Source organism: Molothrus aeneus, chromosome 11 (assembly GCF_037042795.1).
Source record: "Molothrus aeneus isolate 106 chromosome 11, BPBGC_Maene_1.0, whole genome shotgun sequence".
In the NCBI taxonomy this organism is placed as follows: domain Eukaryota; kingdom Metazoa; phylum Chordata; class Aves; order Passeriformes; family Icteridae; genus Molothrus; species Molothrus aeneus.
The window spans coordinates 5,258,317-5,284,482 of NC_089656.1; the positions used below are offsets into that span (position 1 = coordinate 5,258,317).

Sequence of the window (26,166 nt, forward strand, 5' to 3'; positions counted from 1 at the left end):
ATATCACTGAGAGACTTCCTGGGCTGATTCAGCCCTCTGATTATTACCCACTGCTGATACTCCAGACTGGCAGTGATGAGATTGAGAAAAGGAGTGTCAAGGCAATTAGAAAGGACTTCAGGGTACTGGGTCAGGTAGTTGATAGGGCAGGAGCTCAGGTAGTGTTCTGCTCAGTCCCTTTGGTGGCAGAGGAAAATGATGAAAGAAACAGAAGAATACGCATCATCAACAAGTGGCTCAAGGGTTGGTGTCATCAGCAAAATTTTGGATTCTTTGATCATGGGGAAACTTTTACAGCATCTTCTCTGCTGGAACCAGATGGGGTATACCTCTCTGTTAAGGGCAAAAGGGTTTTAGGATATGAACTGGCAGACCTCATTGAGAGAGCTTTAAACTAGGTTTGAAGGGGGAAGGGGAACCAGCTGAGCTATCTGGAAACAGGCCCAAGAATTACAAGGCTAAGTTAGGGGAGAAGTCAGTAGCCCAGATGAGGTGCATGTATACCAATGCACGCAGCTTGGGCAACAAACAAGAAGAGCTGGAGGCCGTGGTGCAACTGCAGAGCTATGATGCAGTTGCCATCACAGAAACATGGTGGGATGACTCACATAACTGGAGTACTGCACTGGATGGATACAAGCTCTTCAGGAGAGACAGGAAAGGAAGAAGAGGTGGAGGGGTGGCCCTTTATATTAAGCAGACTTTTGATGCCACCGAAATTGAAACTAAGGAAGATGGAGTTGAACGTCTATGGGTAAGAATAAAAGGGAAGGCCAACAAGGCTGACACCATACTGGGAGTCTGTTATCATCCACCCAACCAGGAAGAAGAGGTAGATGACTTATTCTATAAGCAGCTAGGTAATGTTTCAAGATCATCAGCCCTTGTTCTTGTGGGTGACTTCAACCTGCCAGACATCTGGTGGGAACTTAATACAGCAGTAAAAAGGCAGTCCAGGAAATTCTTAGAATGTATGGAGGACAACTTTTTGTCACAGCTGGTGGGTGAACCCACCAGGGGAGGGACTATGTTAGATCTGCTATTTGCAAATAGAGATGGGCTGGTGGGAGATGTGGTGGTTGGAGGTCGCTTGGGACAAAGTGATCACGAAATGATAGAGTTCTCAATATTTGGTGAAATCAGGAAGAGTACCAGTAAAACTCTTGCATTGGACTTCCAGAGGGGAGACTTTGGCCTGTTTAGGAGACTTATTCAGAGCGTCCCTTGGGAAGCAGTCCTAAAAAACAAAGGAGTTCAGGAAGGGTGGGCATACCTCAAAACAGAGATCTTGAGGGCACAGGAACAGACCATCCCTGTGTGCCGAAAGATCAGCCAACGGGGTAAACGTCCAGCCTGGTTGGGCAAGGAGGTTTTGGAGGAACTTAGGAATAAAAAGAGGACGTATCAGCATTGGAAGAAGGGACAGGTCTCTAAGGAAGTATTCAAGAAGGCTGCTAGAGCATGCAGAAAAAAAATTAGGAAGGCCAAAGCTCAGTTTGAACTTAGAATGGCAACTTCTGTAAAGGATAATAAAAAATGTTTTTACAAATACATTAATGGTAGAAGGAAAGGTATGACCAGCCCTTGTTCTTTATTGGACAAAGGAGGGAACTTAGTATCTGAAGATGAGGAAAAGGCAGAAGTGCTTAATGCCTATTTTGCCTCAGTTTTTAGTGGGAAGATGACTTGCCCTCAAGACACCTGCCCACCTGGGCTGGTTGATGGTGACAGGGAGCAGAATGGTCCCCCCTTTATCCAAGAGGGGGCAGTCATAGAACTACTGAAATGCTTGGATACTCATAAATCTATGGGACCAGACGGAATCCACCCCAGGGTGATGAGAGAGCTGGCAAATGAGCTTGCAAAGCCACTCTCCATCATTTACCATCAGTCCTGGCTCACTGGCGAGGTTCCGGATGACTGGAAGCTGGCCAATGTGATACCTATTCACAAAAAGGGTGCAAAGGAAGATCCTGGTAATTATAGACCAGTCAGTCTGACCTCAGTACCTGGTAAAATAATGGAACAGTTTATATTAAGCGCCATCACGCAAAATTTACAGGATGGCCAGGGTATCAGACCCAGCCAGCATGGGTTTAGGAGGGGTAGGTCATGTTTAACCAACCTGGTCACCTTTTATGACCTGGTAACCCGCCTAGTGGATGCAGGGAAGGCAGTAGATGTTGTTTATTTGGATTTCAGCAAGGCCTTTGACACTGTCTCCCACAGCATACTCCTAGACAAGCTGGCAGCCTGTGGCTTGGACAGGAGCGCTCTGTGCTGGGTCAGGAACTGGCTGCATGGCCGGGCCCAGAGAGTGTTGGTGAATGGTGCTGCATCCAGCTGGCAGCCAGTCACCAGTGGTGTTCCTCAGGGTTCTGTGCTGGGGCCAGTTCTGTTTAATGTTTTTATTGATGACATGGATGAGGGTTTAGAGTCCTTTATTAGCAAATTTGCAGATGACACTAAGCTGGGAGCGTGTGTGGATCTGTTAGAGGGACGGAGGGCTTTGCAGAGGGACTTGGAACGGTTGGAGGGATGGGCAGAATCCAATGGGATGAAGTTCAATAAGTCCAAGTGCCGAGTCCTGCACTTTGGCCACAATAACCCCCTGCAATGATATAAGCTGGGGACAGTGTGGCTGGACAGTGCTCAGGAGGAAAGGGACCTGGGGGTGCTGGTTGACAGTCGGCTGACCATGAGCCAGCAGTGTGCCCAGGTGGCCAAGAAGGCCAATGGCATCCTGGCTAGTACCAGGAATAGTGTGGCCAGCAGGAGCAGGGAGGTCATTCTTCCCCTGTACTCAGCACTGGTGAGGCCACACCTTGAGTATTGCGTCCAATTCTGGGCCCCTCACTTTAAGAGGGACGTTGAGATGCTTGAGCGTGTCCAAAGGAGAGCAACGAGGCTGGGGAGGGGCTTGGAACACAAGCCATATGAAGAGCGACTGAGGGAGCTGGGGTTGTTCAGCCTGGAGAAAAGGAGACTCAGGGGTGACCTTATCACCCTCTTCAACTTCCTGAAGGGTAGCTGTGGTGAGCTGGGGGTCGGTCTCTTTCTCCGGGCAACAACCGACAGAACAAGAGGACACAGTCTCAAGCTGCGCCAAGGGAGATGCAAGCTAGAAATAAGGAGGAAGTATTTTACAGAAAGACTAGTCAAATACTGGAATCATCTACCCAGGGAGGTCGTGGAGTCACCATCCCTCGAAGAGTTTAAAAAAAGACTGGATGTGGCACTTGGTGCCATGATCTAGTTGAGGTATTAGAACATGGGTTGGACTCGATGATCTTAAAGGTCTCTTCCAACCTAGAATTTCTGTGTGATTCTGTGTGAAAAAGTCCTTTATAGCAATATTTAAGCCATTAGCCATAACACTCTAGTCTCTCACAAGTCCTGTGAGGAGCAGCTGAGAGAGCAGGGGTCGTTTAGCCTAAAGAAGAGGAGGTCCACTCAAGCTGTTTTTAAGTAATATTTAAGCTACAGCTTTGATTGTTCTAAGTATTTTTAATGTTGAGCATTTTAGCTCCAGGTTTCAGTATGATCTATCTTTGAATTGCACAAGGTAACCATGTAGTTCAAATAAAGTCCAACTAGAGGCCTAACAATACTAGCTGCTTATGCCAAACAAGCACATAGCTACTTTCAAATCATAGAAAATCTTTAGCACCAGTATATCCCTTGAGTCTGCCATGAACTGGGTTCTGGATTTTCAGAGTTCCATTGTTGTTCCTTCCAGTTCTGTTGAGGGACTGTCACTCATCTGTGACATCATCTTTTCACAATGGCGGCCGGATTCCACGGAAAGGTACCGAAGCCTCTTTTGAACAGGGACAAAGAGAAGCCTAATAATGTGAGTAGCCCCTGGGGCTGTGTTAAGGCTGGAAACTGCCCTGGTGTCCCTGCTCTCCCTGCCCCTGTTGTCCAGCAGTGCTCTGAAGCTGCAGATCCCCTCCCCAGCCCTCTGTGCCATGCTCCTGTTGCTGGGGCTGTCCTGGTGCAGTAGGGAACACTGTGGGATGTGTCAGGGACAGCCCAGCGCCTTGCCTGGCTGTGCCAGCAGAGCCAAGTGAAACCAATGTACAGCTGAAGCCCTCAGCATGGGCTTCTTTCCTTCCCCTTTGCCACAGCAATTCCTTCTGTCAGGCTGGGCACTCACCTGTGCTGCTCTGACCAAGCTGCCCTTGGGCACCTGGGCATGTGAGGGGGAAAGCTCAAACTCTGCCCCAAGCCTTGAGAGCCACGGCTGGTCCCAGCTGGAAGAGCTTCCAAAGCAGCTGTTCTCTCCCAGCTGCTGGGTGGGCACAGATGCAGCCCTGCAGGCAGCACTGGAGCCAGGGCCACAAAGGTCCCTTGCTGTCTGCAGCTCACTTGACTGAAGATGCCCCACTGCTGAGGCTCTGCCAAGGACATCCCTCTGTTTTCTTCTCTCAAGGGCTCTGTCAGCCCAGACAGAGAAAACCAATGCTAAGTAACAGAGAGAGCTAAAACTTGGACACATTCCTGTGCACCTCACTCTTGCTACAGCTTTTCTTGCTTGCTTCCCTTGGACTCAGCCAGCAGTGCTATCTCCTGCCTGTGAGTTTTGAGTGTTGTGCAGGGGTGGAGTTCAGGCAGTTCTGAGAGCTCCTCCCCACTCTCTGGAAAGGTCACTGCCTCAATCCAGTGAAATGTAAGAGGAAACAAATGCCCCAAGAGCAGAAATCCCCAAACATGTCCCATCAAATCACAGAGAGACTCATGGGACACAGCCATGTGGCTGGAGTATGTGTATTGCACTCTGTATTATTAATTTATTGGTGCTAAGTATTTCAGCAGGCAACTTCCAGTGTTTCCAGAACTGTCCAAGTGGTTGTGATCACAAATTATTCATCAGTGCCACTTGTTCAAGGAAAGCCTTTCTGAACAAGCACATCTCTGACATTCTTGCTGGTTTTTGTTGTTTTTGTGGGGGGTTTTTTTTGTTTTTTTTTTTGGTTTTTTTGGGTTTTTTTTCTGCCTTTCAGGTGCGTCCCAGCAAGTACCAGAGGGATCAGATAATCCAGATGAGGAAGGATGCCGGCATTACCTGGCGTTATCTGCCTGGTCTTACCAAACTGCTAAGCACGGAAGGCACAGAAGTGTTTCTTCCAAAGGTAGCCTTTTCCTGCTCTTTTCCTTTCTGTTTAACATGAAGTATGAAGAGGGTGAGTGCTTGTGACAGGCTCGCCTCCAGCAAAAGACCTCAGTGTCCAGGTCCTGTTGTCATTGCAAACTGCTGGGAGTGGTGGACTGGGAGTCCTGATCTGCACTAAGCCAACACAAATGACCTCTGCTGAAGCTGCTGGGCTGTGCTGGAGTGTAGCTGCCATTGCTAAAACCAGGGGGGGAAGGCTGAGGACACAAAGGCACAAAATTGCCATTTGCCATTCTCCTGCTGAAGGAGCCACCTCTTGCTTTGGTGTGGTCACCATCAAATGCTTGGGGTCACAGCATTCCCTCCACAGTGGCAGCGTTGGCCTTTGAGGCCAAGGACCTGCAGGAATTACTTCAGATTTAGCAAAACAAATTGCATTACTGCTTTGGGCGGGAACAACGTGTTGGGACCCTGACGGGGTGTTAGATTTTGCAGGCAGCCAGATGTACAGGGGACTCACCTCCCCTTCCCTCTCATCCTCCTTCCTTTTGGTCAGGTCAGGTTGTCAACCCCATCCCTCTCCCAGCTCACAGCAACACCCAACACACCAACCTGAACAAATCCAAACAACACATAGTACCAACAAATTCCATTCTTTCACTTAAAAACCTTTTGGCTTCAGCCAAATATCACCTCATCTCTCACACCTCCTCTAGTACTGTTCTCTTCTTACTGATGCTTAAGTTCTAGTTCAAAACAGGTATTTGCAGTTGTGTGGGCCTCAGTTTCCCTGTCTCAGAGTAAAGGACATCCCAAAATTGAATCTGATTTAATTTGTGGGTTTTACTTACTCCATGAGTGCTCAGTCAGTGCTCCAGTGGGCACAGGGCTGTGCTTAAGGAAAGTGCTGCCTGGCATTCTGGAGAAGGAAAGCTGGAGAAATAAAAAGAGCAACTTGGCTTGAGCCTGCTCTAAGCTGATCAAGCAGTTCTTGATCAGCTCAGAGCAGAGGTGGGTGAGCCAGAGTTTGCCCAGTGTGTCCTGGGCAGACATGCTCACCCAGAGTCTGTGCTTCACTGGGGACCAGTGTAAGGGATCCTTCATGAACTTTCCTCCCAGCAGCTGAACCTCTCCCTGCTCTCTCACCTTTCCAGCCACCTCCGAAACGGAGCGTGTTGGCAGTTTCCCCACAAGAGCTGGTATTTCAGAACGTCGTTGCTCATGAGGTCTCTGAAATGGTGCTGTCTATCATGAATAAGGACAAGGTAAGTGCTGGCACCTGGAGCTTTAACACTGTGCTGGAAGAGGAGAGTGCTGTCATTCCCCCAGTGTACAGCAAAGCAAGGTATCTGCTGCAGCACATCCAGAAGGAAATGTCTCAGCACCTTTGTTCTGCAAGTTGTGGAAATCTTCCTGTGCTGGGAACTGTCCCCTGATTTTGGCCATGCATTGATGGTATCTATGCCAAAGGAGTTTCCTGCTCTTGAAAGCTCTGGATTGGTAGGAATGTTGAGCCTGTACAGTTCTTAGCTGCTCTCATGCTTTGCCTTGAGCTATACCACATCCTGGGTTTCCTTGGTTAATCTTGGCTTCTGGTAGGAATCTCTGCCTCTCTCAGACTGTTTGGCTCCCTTTGTGCAGGTCACAGTCAGCTCAGGGGCTGAGTCTTCTCCACTTTATGCTGGAATCACTTCTCATTAATGGCATTGGCACTGCAGGAAATGTGTTCTGAAAGAGCCCTGCAATCAGAGTGATGGAGCAGAAGCAGTGGGAGGCCTTTAGGTGCCACTTCAGGCTCCTGCTAAGTTTCATTCAGCTCAGCTTTTCCAAAAGCAACTGCTCTGCTTTCCCTTTGAAGAACCACAGCACATCCAACGCTCCTGGAGGTTTTCACCTTCACTTGTGATTGTTTTACAGTTTCCCAAGAGAGTTGAGAGGGAAAAAGTTGAAAAATGTCACCAGTTGTGTTCTAGTGTAAAGAGGAAAACAGAGACCATTGGAATTTCAGTCAGGGAAACATTTCTCAAATGAGCCTTGTGCCAAGAGTGGGCTGGTGGGAAGAGACAGGAGGGAGTCCAAATCATCTGGTTTAGACTTTCTGAGAGCATTTTGGTGCTCAGGGGTTGATGATATCTGTGTGCTAGAAAATGCATGTGTGCTGTGTCTGTGAATCCCAGAGGGCAGAACCTGGCCTGCTGGCTGCAGGCAGGAATGCCCAGCAGCCCAGCTTGCCTGCACAGGCAGCAAGAAGCCCTGGAGAGCCAAGATTGGCTTTGCATACTGGAACCACACTATCACTCAGTGCTGGTCATGTTTCTCCAGGCAGAAAATGCCTTTGAAGCCCAGAGTCAATAGGCACAGCCTGTCTGTGTTTCCATCACTTTTGGCAAGCTGAATGCTCTCATGGTTTTATGATTCTTCCTTGCTGCTTTACTGCCCATTTAAATTCTCTTTGCCATCTCCTTGTTTTAGGGATTGTCTTGCTGTGTTCCTTCTTTTGCTTTTCAGGTTTACTTTTATTCCCAGGAAGGCTACAGTGGTTTGGTCTCCTCTCTTGCTGCTCTGCCTGCATGACTCTATCTCCACAATGTCCCTACCCAAACCTCATCTGCTAGAAGGGAATTTTTTCCTTCCCCCCAGGACAATTTGATGCTTTGCTTTCAGGAAGCACATTCACCCCTGGAACATGACAACTTCATGGCTGTGTGCAGGCAGAAGCCAGCAGGTTTTTTGGCCTTGTTGAATATGCAGATGACTTGGTTCAGGTGCTCTGTCTCCATCCTGCTGGTGCTGACCTGCTTGGCCCTTCCTTCCCACCAGGCACTGCCCTACTGGCCCTGGCCACAATGCTGGAGCCAGACAGGAGGGATTCAAGCTCAGCCTTGTGAATGATGTGCCTGTGCCTGCACAGCTGAAAGTGCTTTGGAAAAGGGGCCAGGGAGGGATGTCAGCAGGGCACGGACAGGTCTCCTCTCGTTTCCACAAGTGGCAAAATCATCATTTGATGTCTTTGCTGCAGATTGCTCGGATGGTGAAGGTCTCCATGGAGAGCTCACCTTACTTCCAGCTGGCCTGCCCCAGTGATGTGTACCACATCGTGCCACCAGGCGCCTCTGCCCCTGTGCGCATCCGCTTCACTCCCGACGAGAACAAGGTGAGGCTGGAGGAGCCAAAGCACACAATGATCTCCACAGCCATTGTTTTCCCTGCACTCTGCTCCAGCCCATTGCATGCTGTGAGCTGGGCTCCAGGCCCTGGGCAGGCAGCCTGCAGCAGCCAGTCACACCTTGGCACTGCTGGCAGGCACTGCAGCCAGGCCTGACAGGCTCTGCTTCCCCTCCCTGCACATCCCTGAGCATTCCCAAGGGAAGATGCACAGGGAACAGGATGAAAATGACAAAGAGATGTTGACAGTTGTTCAGCCATCTCTAGGTCCAGTGGAAGGGGTTTCATTATTATGGAAAACACTCGAGGGACAAAGAGGTCAGGGAGCTTTCCTCCTTCCTGACTGCCAACAGCTTCCCTGCCTGCCCCTGGGCTGGAGCAAAGACGGTGCTTTTTCACCCCCTCTGTTCTGCAGCCTTGCAGCTGTGCTGTCCCAGAGCACAGGTGACCATGGCACAGCTGCAGGGGCAGGGCAGAGGATGTGCTGTGCCCGTGAGCCCAGCCTGGCACAGGCACACTGGGCTCTGGGTGCCCTTGGTCAGCAGGAGGTTGCTGAGCTGCAGGGGACTTGGACACCTGCCTGAAGGAGCTCGTGTAGGGCAGGTACAACCTGCAGGCAGAGCTGTGGGCCCAGAGCCTGTGGCAGTGACACTGCTGGGGCTCTGTCTTCATGCCTGTCACTGTGCTTGCTCTGTCAGCTGGCACCCATTCCGTGCCAAAGGTGCTTCTGCATGGAGGTTTGAACAGCAGTGCTGAGGCCCTGGCAAGTCTGATCTCACTGCTGGCATCTGGAGACTTGTTCATACGGAAGGGTTTAGGACATGGCATGGAAGGGAGGAAGCCTTGCAGGCAAACAAAGAGAGGCCCTTTCCAACAGCATCCTGCAACCTCTTAGCACTGTTCTTCTCCTGACTTGGTTGGAGAGGCAAAGTTAGAGGGGAGTTGTGAGCCAACTGATGTTTCTGCACCAGGCCAGAGGTGCAGGATCTCTTTGGGTGCAGCTGTTTTCTCATCTTCCTCTTGCTGCTTAGAGTCAGTTTAGCACTTTATCCTATTCTCAGACAGTGGGAATATAGAAACCTAAAGAGGAATGTGCTGTGTTCCCTAGCTCCATGTTCCTTAGAAGGAGCTTAGGAATTCTTTAATATCATTAAAATTTGTGAGTGAAAATTATGGTGGCCTAGGGCAGTTCTCCGTATGACCCAAGTGACACAAGAGCTTAATGCCACTGAGATAGCTTTTGCAAAGTGCACTGGTGCCTTTAAAATGTGACATATTAGAAAAACTCAGTGTTTATTTTAGGGTGGAATAGATAAATTGATGCCCGGTAAATTGATGCCATGGATGAGTTACAGGAAATGGTTTTTCTTCTGCCATGGGGATGGCACTAAATGCCCTGTGCTGAGCCAGTTTCTTTTCCTGCAGGATTATTCCCATGAGCTCACCTGTATCACGGCAAAGGAGAAGATCGTTGTGCCAATTCGGGCCATTTTTGCCCGAGCCATCCTGGACTTCCCTGCCCAGGTGGACTTCTCCGAGTGTCCGGTCAAGCACAGCACCCAGAAGACTCTGCTGGTTCGCAATGTCGGTAACCGGACAGCTCATTACCAGCTGAGCACCCAGAGGTGAGGCAGCTCATCTGTCCCTGTGCAAAGGATATCACCTTTGGGTGAGAGCAGAGTTGGGAAAGAGCAGCAAAAGGAACCAGAGCATCAGAGCTGCTGCCCTGCAGCCCTGGCTGGAAGTGAGCAGGCAACCCCTGAAGTCACCCCGAGGAGTGTTATTCCCATCCTGCCATCTGAGGGCAGGAACATGTAACATGGGGCAGCAGTGGGAAGGGAATGGAATGGAATGGAATGGAAGGTAGTGCTGAAGTGTGGCCAGGGATTCCCTTAACTGGCAGCTTCTCTGTTCTGGTGGAATTTCTGGCAAAAGAATAAGAAGAAAATCCCGTGCCTTGCCCCCAGCAGGCACTGATCCCCCCGAGCCCCAGCAGGGACCTGCAGCAGTGCTGGCATCAGCCCTGGGGCAGATGCAGGAGCCCGTGCACTGATCTGGCTCTGGGGCTGCTGGGGCCTTGTCTTTCCTCCCCTCCCTCCAAAGTCTCACGTCCAGCACATAAACATTGCTGGCCCAAGGCTTCTCCATCAGCCAGTGATGGTCTCACCAGTGGGAATGGGAACAGCTCAGCCCATCATTGCAGCGAGAGGTCCTGAATGAGCTGAACCTGAAGCAAGTGACATGAATCAAGCTCAGCTTGCCAGATGTTCTCTTTATTTCTGTGTGTGATGTAATCATCACCAAACTCCCCAGAACACACTTTAAAATGACAGAGTGTCCAGCAGCAAAGCACCCAGGCCAGGAACTTTTGTTTCCTCAGTGGGGCTGGAGAAGAGCACAAAGCACATTTCCCCTGAGCTGTCCCTGAGCATCAAAGCACAGAGTCTTGTGCTTGTCAGGCAAGAGCTCTTTACCTGGTGACCAATCCTGATGGCTCCTGTTAAATCCAAAGTGCACCAACACATTTGCATTAACATTTCCAACACCTCGCCCAGAGTTTCTCTGCTGGGCCAAGCAACAGTTACCAGCCTGGATGACAAGCCACAGTCCCAGACTGCATTGCTGGTAAACACACAGAAACCTCCTGTTCTGCTTCCTTGATGTGCTCCTGCTCATGGTGCTTCATTTAGCTGGCATGGGATCCTTCAGACTGTAAATAGCATCCTCCTTTTGGGTTTCCATGTCACTCTATTGCTCTAATCTGCATTTGCACTCTTTCAGAGTTTTGACTGCTCCTTTTCTTAGAGCAGCTTTCATTGAAATGTTGATAAAATGTGCCCTTTTTAGGCTAAATCAGGATATTTTCAAGGCAAAATAAACCAAAGAATCACACTGCAAATTCAACTGTAACTATTCCTTGGTCTTCAAGGAAAAGTTCCTTCTCCCTGTCTGATTCCTAGGCTGTAATATCCCAGGACAGTAGTGCCCTAACATTTGCATCTCCTGGGATGAGGTTTATAGGCAGCAGGAAAAGAGAAATTCCTGAGGCAGTCAGTGTCAAGTTCTGCATGCAGATAGCTCTGAACCCTCTCTGTGCTCTTCACAAACCATTCTCTGATGGGATTGCTGGCAGTGGGACCCTTGAGCCTCATTGCAGAGAGCTGGATGCAGAGTATGGGGGAGCTGAGGTCATTTTACCCCCAGGATCTTGTGAGGGCTGGATCTCCTCAGCAGTGGCTCAGTGGCTGTTTCTGAGCCTGTCTGTTCTGTCCTCTGCTGCCTGTGCTTGGTTTGCTCCCTGCTTGCCCAAGGGAGCTGCAGTGCAGCAGGAATCTCCTGGCCAGGTGTCCCCCCAGCCCTGATCCCTCTCTTTGTGTTGCAGTCCTTTCTCCGTGGTGCCGACCGCAGGAACTCTGGGTGCTGGTGACACCATGCGGGTGACAGTGACATTTCATGCGCTGACCAACGGGGACCATTTTGGGTCCCTGGCAGTGTGCTGCAACCCAGGTGAGTGCTGGGCCCTGCAGGGCACAGGACAGTTCTCCACATGGCTCCCTGTTGTCCCTCCCCCTGCATTCCCTCTAGAGGTACCTCCCTGTTCAGCTTTACCCCAAAGAAAACTGAAAACTGCTTGGTGTTCAAGGGCTTGAGAAAGTGGATCCCGTCTAAAGGGTGAAGATTTTTGATTCCTGTTTTGCTGGGAGTTGCTGAGTGGAGGAAGGAGGATCCCTGATTCTCCACTACCATGTGGCTATGCCTGGGTGAAGTTTTATTTGATTCCTGGGCCGTGCTGGATGTGAGGTCTCCATCAGACTCTCTCCAATGCAATGGATTTCTTTCACAGCTCTGTCCCATATGCTGCTTCTCCACTGGCTTCTCACACATCCTTTTTCTATGTGGCCCTTACACATATATGTAGTTTCTGTCTAATAACATTTTCAGGCCCTCAAGTTCCTGTTTGGTGACAAATCAAGACAAATTTTTCCCTGTGCCCATTTCCCAGGCTGTTCATGTTGTTACAAACCTCTCACATCTATCTCCCATTTGATTTCTAGACTGAGGAATCCCATTCAGTCTTAATGTAGAAGCTGCTCTGTACTTATTAATCTTTCTATTGTCCCTTTCTTCTTTAATGTGCAATGCTCCAGCTTGGTTTTTGAGATCAGAACAATATAAAATATTTCAAGACTGATGTGGCTGTGGGTTTGGACAGGGAGAGGATGATGATGATGATTTTCATGGTGTTCATTTTAGAGTGGTTTGTCACATTGCAGAGCCAGGCTGGTTGTGTTTCCTCACCTGTGTCCCCTCCTGCTGTGCGCTGTCACTTCACTTGTTCCTCTGGGCCTCCTTTTGCTGCCCACCTGCCCCCAGGCATATTTGCTGGTCAGCAACAAGGGATCCAAGGGATCAGGAGAGATGGGAGCCTCGTGGGATGCCCAGGGAGACCCTGGGCAAGGCAGGGCTGAACAGGGCTCCTCACCCTGTCACCTGAAGGACTTGGATGCAGAAATCCCAGTGATCTGAGTGGGTCACCAGAGCACACTGACCAATCCCACTGTCCATCCTGTCACCTTGGGGCCAAATCTCTACAAACACACTCAGAAACAAGGGGTTTAAGGAGCTGCCCAGGACATCCTCACCACTCTACACACAGAGCTGTCAGGATGTGACAAATGGACTGATCCACAGAACTGCTCATTCAGATAAAAACTGTGACACCTTCTTTTGTGCCCTGGGATTTGTTCTGTTCCTTGTGCTTCCATCAGCCAGTGAGCTGAGCAAAGACTCCCCTTTGCTTTGTTCCAGGTGAAGAGAGTATCCACATAAAGCTCCATGGAGATGCTGTAGAGCTCGATGTTGCGTTGAGCACAAATTCTGTGGAGGCTGGCAAGACCTTCATCACCATGGCATACCAGACAACCGTGTTCCTGGAAAACAGGAGTAACATCACAGCCCACTTCCAGTGGAAGGCTTTGCCTTCTGAGGAAGATGACTATGAAGAGAAGAGGAGGTTGGTTTGGAAGATGCATTTCAGTGAGATATATGGCCCAAGACTGAAACTAACGTATGGCCTCAGGGGGGTGTTGGTGCTTTTGAATGGTTTAGGCCAAGTAAACCATGCCTGGCACTGGGGCATGTGTCCCTGGGCTTCAGGAGCTCAGCACTCAGCATTCGAGTTCCATTTATACTCCAACCAGGAATGGCATTTTGGGAAGGAAAGGTTGGTTGCAATGACTGATTTCCTCAGGTTCTAATTGGGCTCTTGTCTCTCTAATCTTCTTCCTACATGACCTGGCAACATTCCTAAATATTTCCTGAGTTGCCAGCCCCTCTTTCCAAAGGTGATACACCCTCTTTTTTTCTTTTAGTTTCTTCAAAAGTTCCTTTCCCATCCAGGCTGGTTGTCTTCGCTGTCAGCTTGCCCCGTCAGTGTGCCTTTCAGCACACAGGGACAGTCTCTTCCTGTGCCTTCAAGACTTCTTTCTTGAAGTATGTCCATGCTTCCTGAACCCCTTTGTTTTAAGGTCTGTTTCCAAAGGTACTCTCCAAATCAGTCTCTTGAATAGGCTGAATCTGCCCTCCAGAAGTCCAGAGTGGGAGTTTTGTTGATGCCCGTCCTTGTTTCACCAAATATTGAGAACTCTATTATTTCACAGTGACTGTTCCTCAGACAGTGGTGAGCAGATGAAGTTCATTTAGTTATTAGGGAATCTCCTGGTGATATCCAGTACCTGGACCCCAGGGAGCCAGCAGACTGCCCTGTGGAATGGATCCAGAAGACACCTAGGGCCCTCAGTTCCCCTTAGAAGGGAGTCACCTACTACCACTACCCTTCTTTTCTTCTTAATACTTGAGGCTGTGATATGCTGACAGACGAAGTGCAACTGAGAGACTCTCCAGACAGAATTTTTTTCTTTAGTGTCGTCTGCCAGACCTTCTGGATCCAGGGCCTCATACCTATTCTGTCAGGACATCTGGGTAGGTGGTGGGGGTCAGGAAGGAATTTTATTACCTCCCTAGTAGAGACCCATTTCTATTCCCCACTGTCTTTTAAGTCTCCTCCTTTTGCCTCATCACAGAAAAGGCAGGGCTCCTCTGACTCCTGCTGAGCTTTTCTCAGGGTTAGAAGGGTGTAGCTCCAACAGTTTATTTCTGTTTTGCTCTCCCTAATTCTCCTCAGCTTTTCCATTTCTTCCTTCAGCTCTGCCACTGGACAGAGCAGATCATTCACCTGCTGACACCACACACAGGTGTCTTTTGCACTAACCTCTGATCTTAGCACCAGGTTCAGACCCTCCCTGCAGCCAGGGGCCTGGACAGCTACGTCCTTCCTGGGGGCTTCTGTTTGAGTTAGTACACTCTTGCTGGCAGCAGCAGCAGCAGCAATGGCTTTTCATCATTTGTAAAACATTGCTGGGGAAAAAAAAAGGCAGAAAGAAGAAATGAAAAAAAAAAAAAAAGCAAGCACCCAAGCACCTCACAACCAGCCAAAGACACAAGGAAGATAGCTGGCTGCACCCTTTTTGCTCAACCTGATTGTGCCAACTGCCACAAAAAACTGAAAAACCTGTGCCAACTGCCATGCCCAAATTGCCGTGGCAAGTCCCTGTTTGCTGTGGGCCAGGTCGCTCGCACTCCCCAGAGCCATTTTGCATCACCTGCAAAGGACCAGGAGATCGACCCTTGCCTGCTTGAATGGCTGATGAGAGGGTCATTTAGTGCCCTGGGCTTCTTGATTTTCCTCTGTTCTCTCTCTACTTCACAGTGTCTGACTTCCATACAAGCTATGTGTGTATAAAGAAAATCCCTTTACCTTCTCCAGCTACTTCCCTGGACTATTGATTTCCATTTTTTCCCACTTGCCTGCCTCAGCCTGAGCCCCAGGTGATCCACTTTTCCCTCAGAAGCAACTAAGTTTCCCCAAAGTAAACTTACGCCTGGTTTTGGTTTTGTGGATTTTTGTCCAATTACATCTGTTTTCATGCTCGTTTGTGTCCTAGACTGTCACCAGGACATTTTGTTCTTCTTACTTCCAGTCTTTGGGATGGTTTTAGCTCCAAGGCCACTGTCCTGCTGTCAGAGAAGCTTTTGAGATCTCAGAGCAGAGAGGACGTTTTTAGGAGAGGAGATAGTGCGGGATCAGAATATTTACTACCATGCACTGGCATGGGACCCAAAAAGCTCTGGATCATGAAACTCCAGGAGTTTGCTGTCTCCCTCCTGCACAACAAAGTCCCTTCCCCTCTCAAAGCCTCTGTTTTCTTGCATATAAAACCTGCAATGTCACTGAAGCGATGCGGTGCCTGAATTCATCAATTTCCTTTGGAAGTGCTCTGGGATGCTATTGGGAAAGGCAGAGTAGGGAACAGGGCAGGTCCAAAATGGAAGAAACAAAGAGTGATGCTGGTAACACGTAGCTACAAGCCAGCTTCATCTCCCCTTCCCAGGGAAGTGTTGCAGTGGGTGCTCTGTGACCTTTACCTGCATCCCCCAAGCAGCTCAGTGGGAGGAAAAGCCAGCTGAGGTGGTCGGTGGATTCTCCCTCAGTTTTGGCAGAGGCTTTGAGCCAGGAGGTTTCTCTGGAGGGATGTTGGCTTTGGAAACCTCTCCTGAGCTTGCAAGTGTGGGGTGAAACTCCCTGCTGTGCCAGTGAACAAGTTATCCTCTGATCCATGCGGGACCCTCGTGGCTTGGCTCAGCCTTTGCTGGGGAGCTGCTGCTGCTCCTCCCCAAGTGCTTTGCTCTCCTGCACTCCCACTTCTCTATGCAAATCTGTGGCTTATTAAATGATCAGCTGGCCTTGTCTCTCCCTGGGGCTGCAGGCAGAGTTTTTTGCTGCACCCCTCAGATGAGGAGTGGCTGGAAAACTTCTTGGACGAGAAAGAAGTAGAGAAGGTGCAGGGCTTTTCTGAAGATTTCACTACCCTCCTGAGAAGAAGGGTTGAGGAGAAGAAGAAAAGGGTGCACAAAGACCCCCTGCTGTTCGCCAGTGACAATTTTTTCATTGAGCCATTGGTAAGTGACAGCCAAGAACCTCATTTTCTTCCCCCTCCTCTTCCTCCTCCCAAGCACCCTTCCCCCGGCTGCAGTCACTGGGCAGATCCTCAGCTGGCCCCATGTGCTGGCAGGGAGGACGTGGAGTTTCTGGAGCGGCTGCAGAGCTCCCTGCTCAAAGCATTTGTGCCCTGCAGGCTCAAGGCAGGGCTGGGAGCCTGACACAGCCCAGCTCTGCTGCCAGGCTGGAGCTCAAGGCCCTGCGTGCGTGTCCTTGCAGTGTCACAGGGAGCAGTTCCTGTAGGCAGGGGCTCCCCCCACACGTGGGGCTCAGCAGAGGCTGTTGGAGCGCTGCCAGCTCACACACTGACCTGAAGCTTGCAATGGCTCCCTGGCAAAAGGAGGCCAAATTCAGCCCAAGGTTAATGACAGAAATGCCAATCCCCTCCTGTAACCATGCCTTGCACTATTGCTGAGTGTCCCTTCCAGTGTCATCCTTGTGTGAGCCTGGACACAAGGGTGCAAGGTTGAAATGGGCCTTTGGAGCTCTCCTGCACACAGGGACAGAAAACCTTTTCCTTTTCTGGTGATGCAAGCAAACTGCCACGTGCTCCCATCAGCCAGAGCCCTGATTCTGAGTACTGGCATTGGAAGAGATGATGAATGCCTGGTGTCTGCACGGAGCAAAATCCCTTCTCATCTTGCAGTAAAGCCCAGAATAATCCCAACCTCTGCTTTCTTTCAAAACAGCTTAACTAATATCTGTAGTTGTCTCTTCTTGGTTACTCCTATGGCCCATCTAAGGCCAAGAGCCACCAGTGCACAGTGGCACTTACATCCCATGTAGCTGACAGCAGCATGATGGGACCAAGAGCTTGTGTCAGAGCAGCAGGAATATTGTGGAGAGTGGCAGCTGATCAGCTGAGCATTGAGAGCTTCCAGCGCTGTGTTGAGCTGGGTTTGGAGGCTTTCCTTGGCTGCTTGTGTTGTTCACTCATCATTGATGCTCAATCAAGGCTTACAGGCCTGTGGTTGGAAACAAGAAATGTGGAGTTTGAAGAGCAATGCTTTGCTTTCTCTTTCTGTTGTAGGAGGGAGAAATTGGGCCCAATAGTACGGCTGAAATCACGGTGACCTTCGAACCCCTGGAAGCACTGGAGTATCAAAGTGTGGCTTACTGCCATGTCTCAGGTGCAGCTCCTTTGCCCTGCTCCTGTCCCCCTCAGTGAAGCCATGGTGCAAGCCTGAGCCCACTGGGCTCCCATGGAAGTGCTGGGAAGAGTCCCTGGTCAGCAGGGCAGTGCTGGCACATCCCCCCTGGCCCTGCAGCCTCCAGGGAGTCTCCTGTGCAAGGCCAGGGCTCAGAATGCTGGGTCTGCCTTACTGATCCCAGAACAGCCCAGGCAGTGCAGGGAGAGGTTTTCATGCCATGGCTTTGCCAGCATTTCCTCAAAGGCCAGAGAGCTCCAGAGCAGAACAGCTTTAGTGAACAAGCACTAAGCCCCTGCAGGCCCCTGGCCTCCAGGATGGGTCCATTTGCCATGGATCCATCATCAGGTGGAAGGAGCTGAGTTAGAAATGTGCTCCCTGGCCCTGGATCACCTCCCAGTGCCCAGACAGCAGCAGAGCAGAGGTGGCTGAGCCCCACTGAGCACAGGGTGTTTGTAGAGGGAGCACCCTTGGCCAGCAGCTGCTTCTCTGCCTGTGTGGGAGTTGTCCCCTTGCAGCTCTCACTCTGTGGAAACAGAACACAGTGCTGAGTGTCAGAAGGGGAGCACTTGGGCAACAAAGGCCTGTGCTCCTGGCCCAGGTAGTTTGGTAATTGCCAAACTCATCATGAGCTTTGTGCCTGCACTGAATGGATTTCAAAGCTCCTCTAGGTGCACAGGAAGGAAACCACAGAATCACAGTATGATGAGGTGGGGTGGACCTTAAAGATCATCTAGTGCCAAGGCCCCTGCCATGGGCAGGGACACCTCCCCCTAGACCAGGTAGCTCCAAGCCCCATCCAGCCTGGCTTGGAACACTTGCAGGGCTGGAACCTCCACAACTTCCCTGGGGAACCTGCTCCAGTGTCTCACCACCCTCACAGTAAAAAATTTCTTCCCAATATCTCAACTAAATTTCCTTTCTTTCCATTTCCACCCATTACTGCTTGGCCTGTCACTCCAGGACACCAGAGATGTTTTAAACTGAGCAGGCTCGTGGCTCAAATTGGAAACTAGCCCAAGGAATGGGTTAGAAATTCAAAGTCAGCCCCAAGGGATATCTCCTGAGGGAAGAAAAGGGTCCATATCTTCTCCTGCAGCATCAGGAGCTGACTGCATCCAGCTCAGAGTCAGGGACTAGCACTGAGGTAGCCTGGAAAATCCAGTGTGACAGAGGGAATGATTGTACTGCAATGGACATCTCTCCCCAGGCCGTGAGAGCAGGATACCCCTGCAGCTCAGAGGGGAAGGCCAAGGACCCTTGATTGAACTCAGTTCTCCTATACTGAACGTTGGGGAGATTTTTATCAACACCTCCTATGTCTATGAGGTGAGTAGCAGGGCTTGGGATGGATCCTGATGGCTCCTGAGGCAGCAGCAAGCCTGGTGGAGCTGTGGAATTGCTGCCAACCTGGGCAGCTGTGAGCAGGGAATATTTGATGTACTGCTCAAACCTGGGGGGGATCAGAAACGTGTGTCTGTTCCTGAAGCCCCAGTGCCTGCTTTTGGGCAACCTTCCTTAGGGATCAGCTGAGAGGCTTCCTGCAAAACAACCCCTTGCCACATGAAACCAACACTGGGTCAAAAAGCTGCAGGTTCAGAGGCTTTTGTGGCAGTGCCAGACACAAGGCACCTTTGGACTGGGCTCTGCAGAAGCAGCTGCGACAAACTGGCTGCCTTTGAGCTTCAGCCCACTGCAAACAGCTTCCAGTCAAGTGTCCCTGCTTATTGCTGAAGTCACAGGAAATCCATCCAGCCTCCTGGCTCAGTGCTGGCCATTGCAAAGGTCTTGGGAGTTCTCTCCCTTGCTGACCAGTCCCTCACCACACTTCAGCCTTGGTGCATCTCTGGCTCTGGAAGGAGAAAACTGTTCCTGGGAATAAAGCAAAGGATTTTTCTACCTATTTGCCTCCCCCCCAATAGTGTCTAGTTTGCAAAAAATTCATGAGAGAGCAACTCAAAGAGGTAGAAAATGAGGCACTACATCATGCCAGACACTTTCAAAAGCGCGGCTGGGGAAGGGAAAGACACGCTGAGTTTTCTTACCAAAAGATGGTGCTGTCTGTACATTTTGATGCTGATGCCTCATTCTCAATGAATTGTTTCCATGGTATGGGAAAAGGTGAATGAGTAGATGGTGCTGTTGGAGCTGTGCTCACTGGGGCAGCAGCAGCTCTGGGGTGATTCACTCTGCAGCTGCAATCACCCCACTCAGGGCTCTCAGGGCCAGCTCCCAATGAGCTTGGTGATGCTGAGCAGAGGTGCACTGCTCTGTGTCCATGGGATAAGCCCAGGGTGACTGCAGGTCTGTGGAGTTGCCACTGCTCTGCATGAAAACCCAAAGGCAGAACTTGTCCTGTTATATCTTTTGACTTCTGCCATTCAGCAGCACAAAGCATCTTCTGCCTTTGCTGGGTGTTCATTGCATCATTAGACAATAACTCACAAGAAGGGAAGGTTCCACCTGTATTTCTATTTTGCTGTCTTGCTTCTGCAGGTGGAACTGATTAACAAAGGAGCTCTTGATGCTCCCTTCACCTATATCCCTTCAACCACAAATGTGGACTTCTGCTTCACGGTTGAGCCCGAGCGGGGCATGATTGCACCAGGTGGGACCCAGACTGTTCAGATCTCCTTCCATACCACCGTGTTGGGGAGCTTTGAGGAAGAATTTCAGTTCAGTGTGGCTGAAACTCCTACACCTGTGATCCTGACCATCAGGTAAGGACTCTGGGAGCTTGGTGGGCACATCTGTAGCTGTCTCTGGGACATCCCCCACCTACCTCATTTTGGGGTTGAGCAGAGAAAAAAGGTGATGCCTGAGGTCTTAATCTCTGCTGTGATCCTGGCATTGCCTTAGTGTCAGGATGCCTCCTGCCCTGTGTGGTACCCAGGAGCTGCAATGACTCCTCCCTGCAGGGATCTCCCTGGGCCTTGGGCCATGGCAGGCAGTGGGATGGAGCAGCTCTGGGCAGCAGCTGCTCTGGGATGTCCCACCTGAACACCCAGCAAGGCCCCCAGGGCTTTGCAGATGGGCCAGCCTGGGTGATTCTGCAGCAGCAGCAGTGTTTTTAAAAACTTCCATTAATAATCCATGCCAGATGGGCAGCAGCAGCCTCAGCTCCCCTCTCATGGCCATGCTGTGGGGGACAAGCTGAGCTCCCAGCTCCTGTGCACAGAGTGCTCTGGTGCCTCCTTTGCACAGCCAGCAAAGGGCTGATGTGGGAGTCAGGAACTGTGCAGCAGGGGCTGTGCCAAGGACTGGGGCACCATCCCATGGGCTGGTGCCATGGCAGGAGACAATCCTGGCCCAGCCAAAGGGAGAAGGGCTGATCACAGGGGAGGCAGAGCTCAGTCCTCAGCACCACAGCAGTGTGAGGCCTTGTCCCTGCCAGCCCGAGCCATGTGCTGGGAGGATAATGGAGTGGAAGCAGGAGAGCTGATGCTGGATGCTCTGCAGCTTTGGAGCTGGGCTCCTGCTGTTGGGGGGCACTGGCTCAAGGCAGTAAAGAAATGAAAGCAATCTGCACTTGATTGTACCAATAAGATAAGGGAGACGGATAAAACGGAACAAGGAAGTTATTATTTGGCAAGAGAAAAGTGGTGAGTAGGTCTGCCCATAGTGGAGAAACAATTATGCTGGCTTTGTTTTTGGAGGAAAAGTGCTGCTTTTTTAGTTTGGAAATCAAGAGGGAACCTTTCACCATCAAAGAATTGATTCTCCTCTGTCCCTCCCCCAAAGTGGTCATGGGGTGTTTGTGCATAAGCAGCTTTCTCCTTGAGCAAGGGCAGGTGTCTCTTGTTGAGATGTGCAGAGCAGAGCCAGGGGCAGTCCTGTGAGTGCAACAGAAGGCACAGTTCACTGCTCCTTGATTTTGAACCAAAAGGCAGAGTGGGCATTGATTGGCATCAATCATGAAATTAACTGGTGAGTGTTGTGCAGCTTCAAGTGCTGATTTCAGTGGATGTTGGTGACTTTTGGAGTGTGTCTGCTGAGTTCAAGGCCAGGTGAGGTGCTGTGCTAGATTCAGGACAGCCTGGTTTGGTTGTTGAAGCTCTTGCTCTTGGCTGTGCCAGCTGGGGCACTGCTGACAAACCATTCCTTTCCTCTAGGATTCACCTGTCCCCTGGGTAGAACTGTTGCTGCTCTTTTCAGAGGATGTTTGGGGCTCCCCTGGATTCATGTCTCAGAACTGTGTCTGTAATGATTGTGTGGGTCAAACTCTCCTGAGAAAGCTCCTCCACGGGAACAGCAGTTCCAGCTAAGAAGGAGCAAAGCAGGGAACCTGTGGCTGGAAAGGCTGGTTACAGAAGTTTGTGGGGACACCTTGATGTCCATCCCATTGCAGCTGGGGAAACTGAGGCACGGAGCCATGTCTGGGTGTGTGTTCAGGGTCCTTCATGGGACCCCCAGCATCCCAGGGGCTTCTCCTGCCTGCCCATCAGTGGCTGTTGGCTGCTGGCCACTTGGCTTGAGCTGCCCCCTGTGCACAGGGCCCTGTGCTGAGCACACGGTGCTGTGTTGGTTGGAAACCCAGGGTGCCCTGAGCCCAGGTTTTGTGCCCCGAGCCACGACAGCCGGACCTTTGCAATCCCTTTAACCGAGCCCTTTCCTGCTCTGTCCTCGGCCTCCAGGGGCAGCGTCACTGGACCGAATTTACACTTCGACCTCCCTGAGCTCGACTTCGGGGACATCTCCTTTGGTGAGTGTTGCCTGGGCTGGGACACAGCGTCAGGGATCTGTGCCTTCCAACAGAAAAGCATCCCTCACTCCTGGTCTGCCCCAGCAGCCTCTTCAGGCTGTGAACTGCAGGGCTGCTGCTGCTGCCTCAGGGGGCATTTTGCCATTGTGAGATCAAATAGAACCAAGGAGTAGAAAGGCAGTATTTTCTAGTGTCTCTGTCCTGCTTTAAAAGACAGATGTCTGCCAAGGAAGGTGGGAATCCTCTTGGAATGCAAAGATGACCCCATCCCTCCAAATTATTATACCTTTGAAATTACAGGGCTCCCAGGCAAAACTATGGGAAAAGGACTAACAGTTCTTTCCTAGACTATATCAGGACAGCACAGACAAGAAGGCAAGAACAGACGTTTCCCAGGGGCCAAGTCCCGTTTTACCCCTTTGGTGGTGTTGTGATCACAGCAGGAGGAGCTGTGGGCTCTGGCAGGGCAGTGATCCCCTCCCAGCCCGCACCGGCAGGGAAGGAGGGAGGGAGAGAAGGACGGAAATGCTCCTTTTGCAAACCCCCAAAGGGCAGGGGGATGTGGGCAGTGCCCAGCAGCAGCAGGCAGGAGCGGGGCAGGCAGGCAGGGTCGATGGCAGCGCTGAGCTGCAGCCAGGGCAGTCCCGGGGCCAAGCACACAACCTCCCGCAGCAGCACCGGCCAAGCTGCGATCCCCAGCGGGAGGAAGGGAAGCTCCGCTCCCTGCCCAGCCTCAGCTCCCACTGCACAGACACAACTCCCAAAAAACCCCGAACAAAAAGCCCACCCCAGGACCAAAACCCCCCAAAATCCCTTGGCAACATTCACTACCGAGCCTAAACCCAGAACAATGAAGTTCATCAACTTTTGAAGGAAACTCATTGCCTTTCCTGAGCTGTTTCTTCCCCAGCCTGCATCACCACGGAGGCACTTGTCAAGTTGCCTTTTGAAGAAATGAAACAAGAAAGGCAACAGATGGAAATATGGTTCTGAAGCAGGAGATCGATCCTGCTGAATGCCATTTCATTCCTAAGGTCTCTTCAGCTGAAGGCAGCTGTTGTATCTTTGCTTCTTTGTAACTCTTGACTGTTGTCTGCAGGTGCTGACCTCAGTCTCACTTGAGGTTTTGACATCTGGGTTTGTCCTTTTTGTGCCTCTCTTGCCTCCCTGCTGGAGTCACTGCTGGAGCTGGCAGTGGTCACTTGGGTGGGCACAGAGAAGCTCTGGGCGGCAGCTGCACTTGTTTTTTCTCCCCATCTGTGTTCCAGTGACTCTTGGTGAGCAGGCCTGGGGAGAAGTGTCCTCCCCACAGAGCTGCCAGCCCAGCCAGATGTGCACTGCAGAGCAGGCTGTGGCTGCTCTGCAGGCTCTGCAGGACATCCCCACCATGTGTGGCTGTATCTCTGGCTTTGCAGGATGGAAAGCAAATCTCAGAGCTAAAGTGGGGGAAACCCTTGCAGGCAGCAATCACAGTGAGCAGCATGGCTGTGATGTCCCTGTTTGTTGGGCGAGGTGGGACCTGGTTCCTAATTGCTAATCTCAAACCAAGGCTGGGGTTTGCCCCCAGTTGAGTGGGCTCTGAGCTGTCATGTGCTCAGTCTGTTTGGCCCAAACCAAGAGATGCTTTAAGGGTCCTGCAGAGAGAAACTGCATTAAGGTGCATCACATTCTAGTTCCTGATTCCATCCTCATTTTCTTTTGCTGTAGCTTCTTCTCAATGACAACTCACTGTTTATGTATCGTGAAAACAGTGGGAGTGTTGGCAGACTTACCAGGGAATTTTACAGCTTGAATTCTCAGAGTAAATGCTGGGTCTGGGTGCACACTCATCACTGAGAGATAACTGGTGCTGGTTTGGGGCAGGGGAGGGAGCTCCTCCCCATCCCAAAGAGAGAAGCTTGCAGTGTTCAGCAGGGCTAGGAGTGGGCATTTTCAAGGCTGCAGTCTGGAATCAGTGTCAAAGGGAACTCAGTGACGATTAATTCCTCATGCAGCTTCTCAGTGAGCTGTAGTTCAGAAAATAAAGAGCTAAACTCCAATCTCACTTTTATCCTGGCAGGATATTCCCACCAGGATCATGCCATAATGGGTGCCTGAATGGATATTTGTGTCCTTTCTTAGGCTTTCCCTGCACCAAGAGCATTCGCCTCACCAACTGCTCCGTGGTGCCCGTGACGTTCAAGCTCCGCATGTCGAACAATGGCACGCAGCCGGCTGTTGACAGCCTTGATCAAATACGCAAAGAAGGTGACCCATCCTGGAGGAAGGGAATTCATTTCTATGTGGAGCCAAGGGAGTTCAAAATTAATCCCAGCCAAGGAACCATCCTCCCCCAGGGACACCAGGACATTGAGGTATGGGAAGAATCCAGCCGTAGATGCTTCAGCACCAGGGCTGAAGCTTCACTGGAGTGTGGGAGGGCTTTAGCTCTGGTGCCAGCTTTGAGAATCCTGGGAGTGAGAGATCTGCACTGCTGGGAGGCCTCTGCTAGCTGGGTTACCCGGGATGTTCCTCAAAGAGCACTGGTTTGTTTCCAAAATCCTACACTGAGATCAATACCATATTGTCAAGTCCTGAAGCCATTCGTTTGTTTTTGAGAGTGATTTCTTTGATTGCAAGTGGGCAGAGCAAGGATGAGGGCAGAAGGTGGCTGTCAGAGAGATGTCATTGTATAAAGCAGTTAGCTTTTCTTCTTGGTCTCATTTCTCCTCTCCTGGGGAGCAGAAAAATTTGTGTTCACTGCAGGGATCTCCAGTGGAGACAAAACACTCTGCAGCCATGAACTGCCCAGCACCTGCTGGGCCACACTTTGACCTCAGCCTCCTGCTGTAAAGCTGAACTCAGTCTGTTCAAGTCAGATTTCCTCTGCACTTATGTCATTGTAGTCAGATGAGAAATTGGCCCCTTAATTTGAATACAGTGGTGTGTAGAGCTTTAGTCTAATGTTTTAATGAAGCTGATCTATGCTGTGATAGCAAGGTGTGTTTAACAAAGTTGGTATTGCCAGAAGGCTTTTGTTACTCTGAGACTGTGCTCTACACATGGACCAGCAGAAGAATTAAAGCCAAATCCTTCCTCAAGAACTGGAGGATATCACATGTGGGTAATGAGCTTTTGTAAGGAAGAATTTACTGTTCTTTTTTCTACCAGGTGACCCTGTGTTCCAACACCGTGATGGAATTCTACAGGAGATTGCTGGTGGACCTGGAGGGTATTGCTGAGGAAGTGGCATCAGTGGTCATCAAGGCCAGGTACCAGCCCTTCCTGGCCTCCCCCAGGCACTGCCTTGCACAGGCTTTGCTGGCTGCAGCTGCCAAGGAGAAGAGCTGCTTAATGGCCTCGTGTTGTGCCAGCTGGACATGAGAACAGCAGTGCTTGGACAGCAGCCTGTGGTGAAAAGCCCCTGCTCACAGCCCAGCACGATCCTGGGCCCTTTTCTAAAGGGACCAGGAATGATAGCATTGATTGGCCTGGGTTTTGGTGCTTGAGGTGGAACAAATTTCCCGAGGGCCTCCTCTCCTTCTTCCTGCAAGAGATGGAGTTGTGCTGGTTGTGACCACCCTGCATTGGTTTGGGACACACCAGGCAGCCTGCTGAGAGTCAGGGTCTGGCTCTGTCCATGAGGGCACATGACAGGGGAAAGTGGCTCCCAGCAAGAGTGGGGAGGGCAAAGTCTTATGAGGGGAAAGCAGCCTTGATGTGGCAGGTCAGCTCCAGTTTTTCTCCTTCCCTGTGCTTCCCATTTTGAGCTTTAATGTTCTCAGACTTAAACCAAAAGTCGTTCTTGCTGCAGCAGAATTCCACCCTGCTGTGCTGCTGTGGGTGTCAGTGTGATGCCAGAGGGATGCAGCTCCCTGGTGCTGTTCCCTCTCCCAGGCAGAGCCATCCAGGCAGTGCCTGGGCTGCCATTTTGTCAAGCAAATGGAGCTGGGGCCAGTCAGTGCCTGGAGCTGTGCAGTGAAGGAGCCAGGGAGCT

At 50.8% G+C, this 26,166-nt stretch overlaps 1 protein-coding gene across 1 annotated transcript in view; it reads left to right on the top strand.

Annotated features, from left to right (window-relative positions):
• Positions 1-487: 487 nt before the first annotated feature.
• The window catches only part of LOC136561426 (hydrocephalus-inducing protein homolog), a 69,377-nt gene continuing 43,698 nt past the window's right edge, over positions 488-26,166 (top strand). Inside the window, 13 exon segments of the mRNA XM_066557722.1 lie at positions 488-754; positions 6,271-6,381; positions 8,136-8,270; positions 9,707-9,906; positions 11,664-11,788; positions 13,091-13,295; positions 16,108-16,300; positions 17,371-17,470; positions 18,699-18,817; positions 19,985-20,208; positions 22,123-22,190; positions 24,312-24,544; positions 25,341-25,441. Coding sequence (XP_066413819.1) covers positions 488-754; positions 6,271-6,381; positions 8,136-8,270; positions 9,707-9,906; positions 11,664-11,788; positions 13,091-13,295; positions 16,108-16,300; positions 17,371-17,470; positions 18,699-18,817; positions 19,985-20,208; positions 22,123-22,190; positions 24,312-24,544; positions 25,341-25,441 — 2,081 coding nt within the window.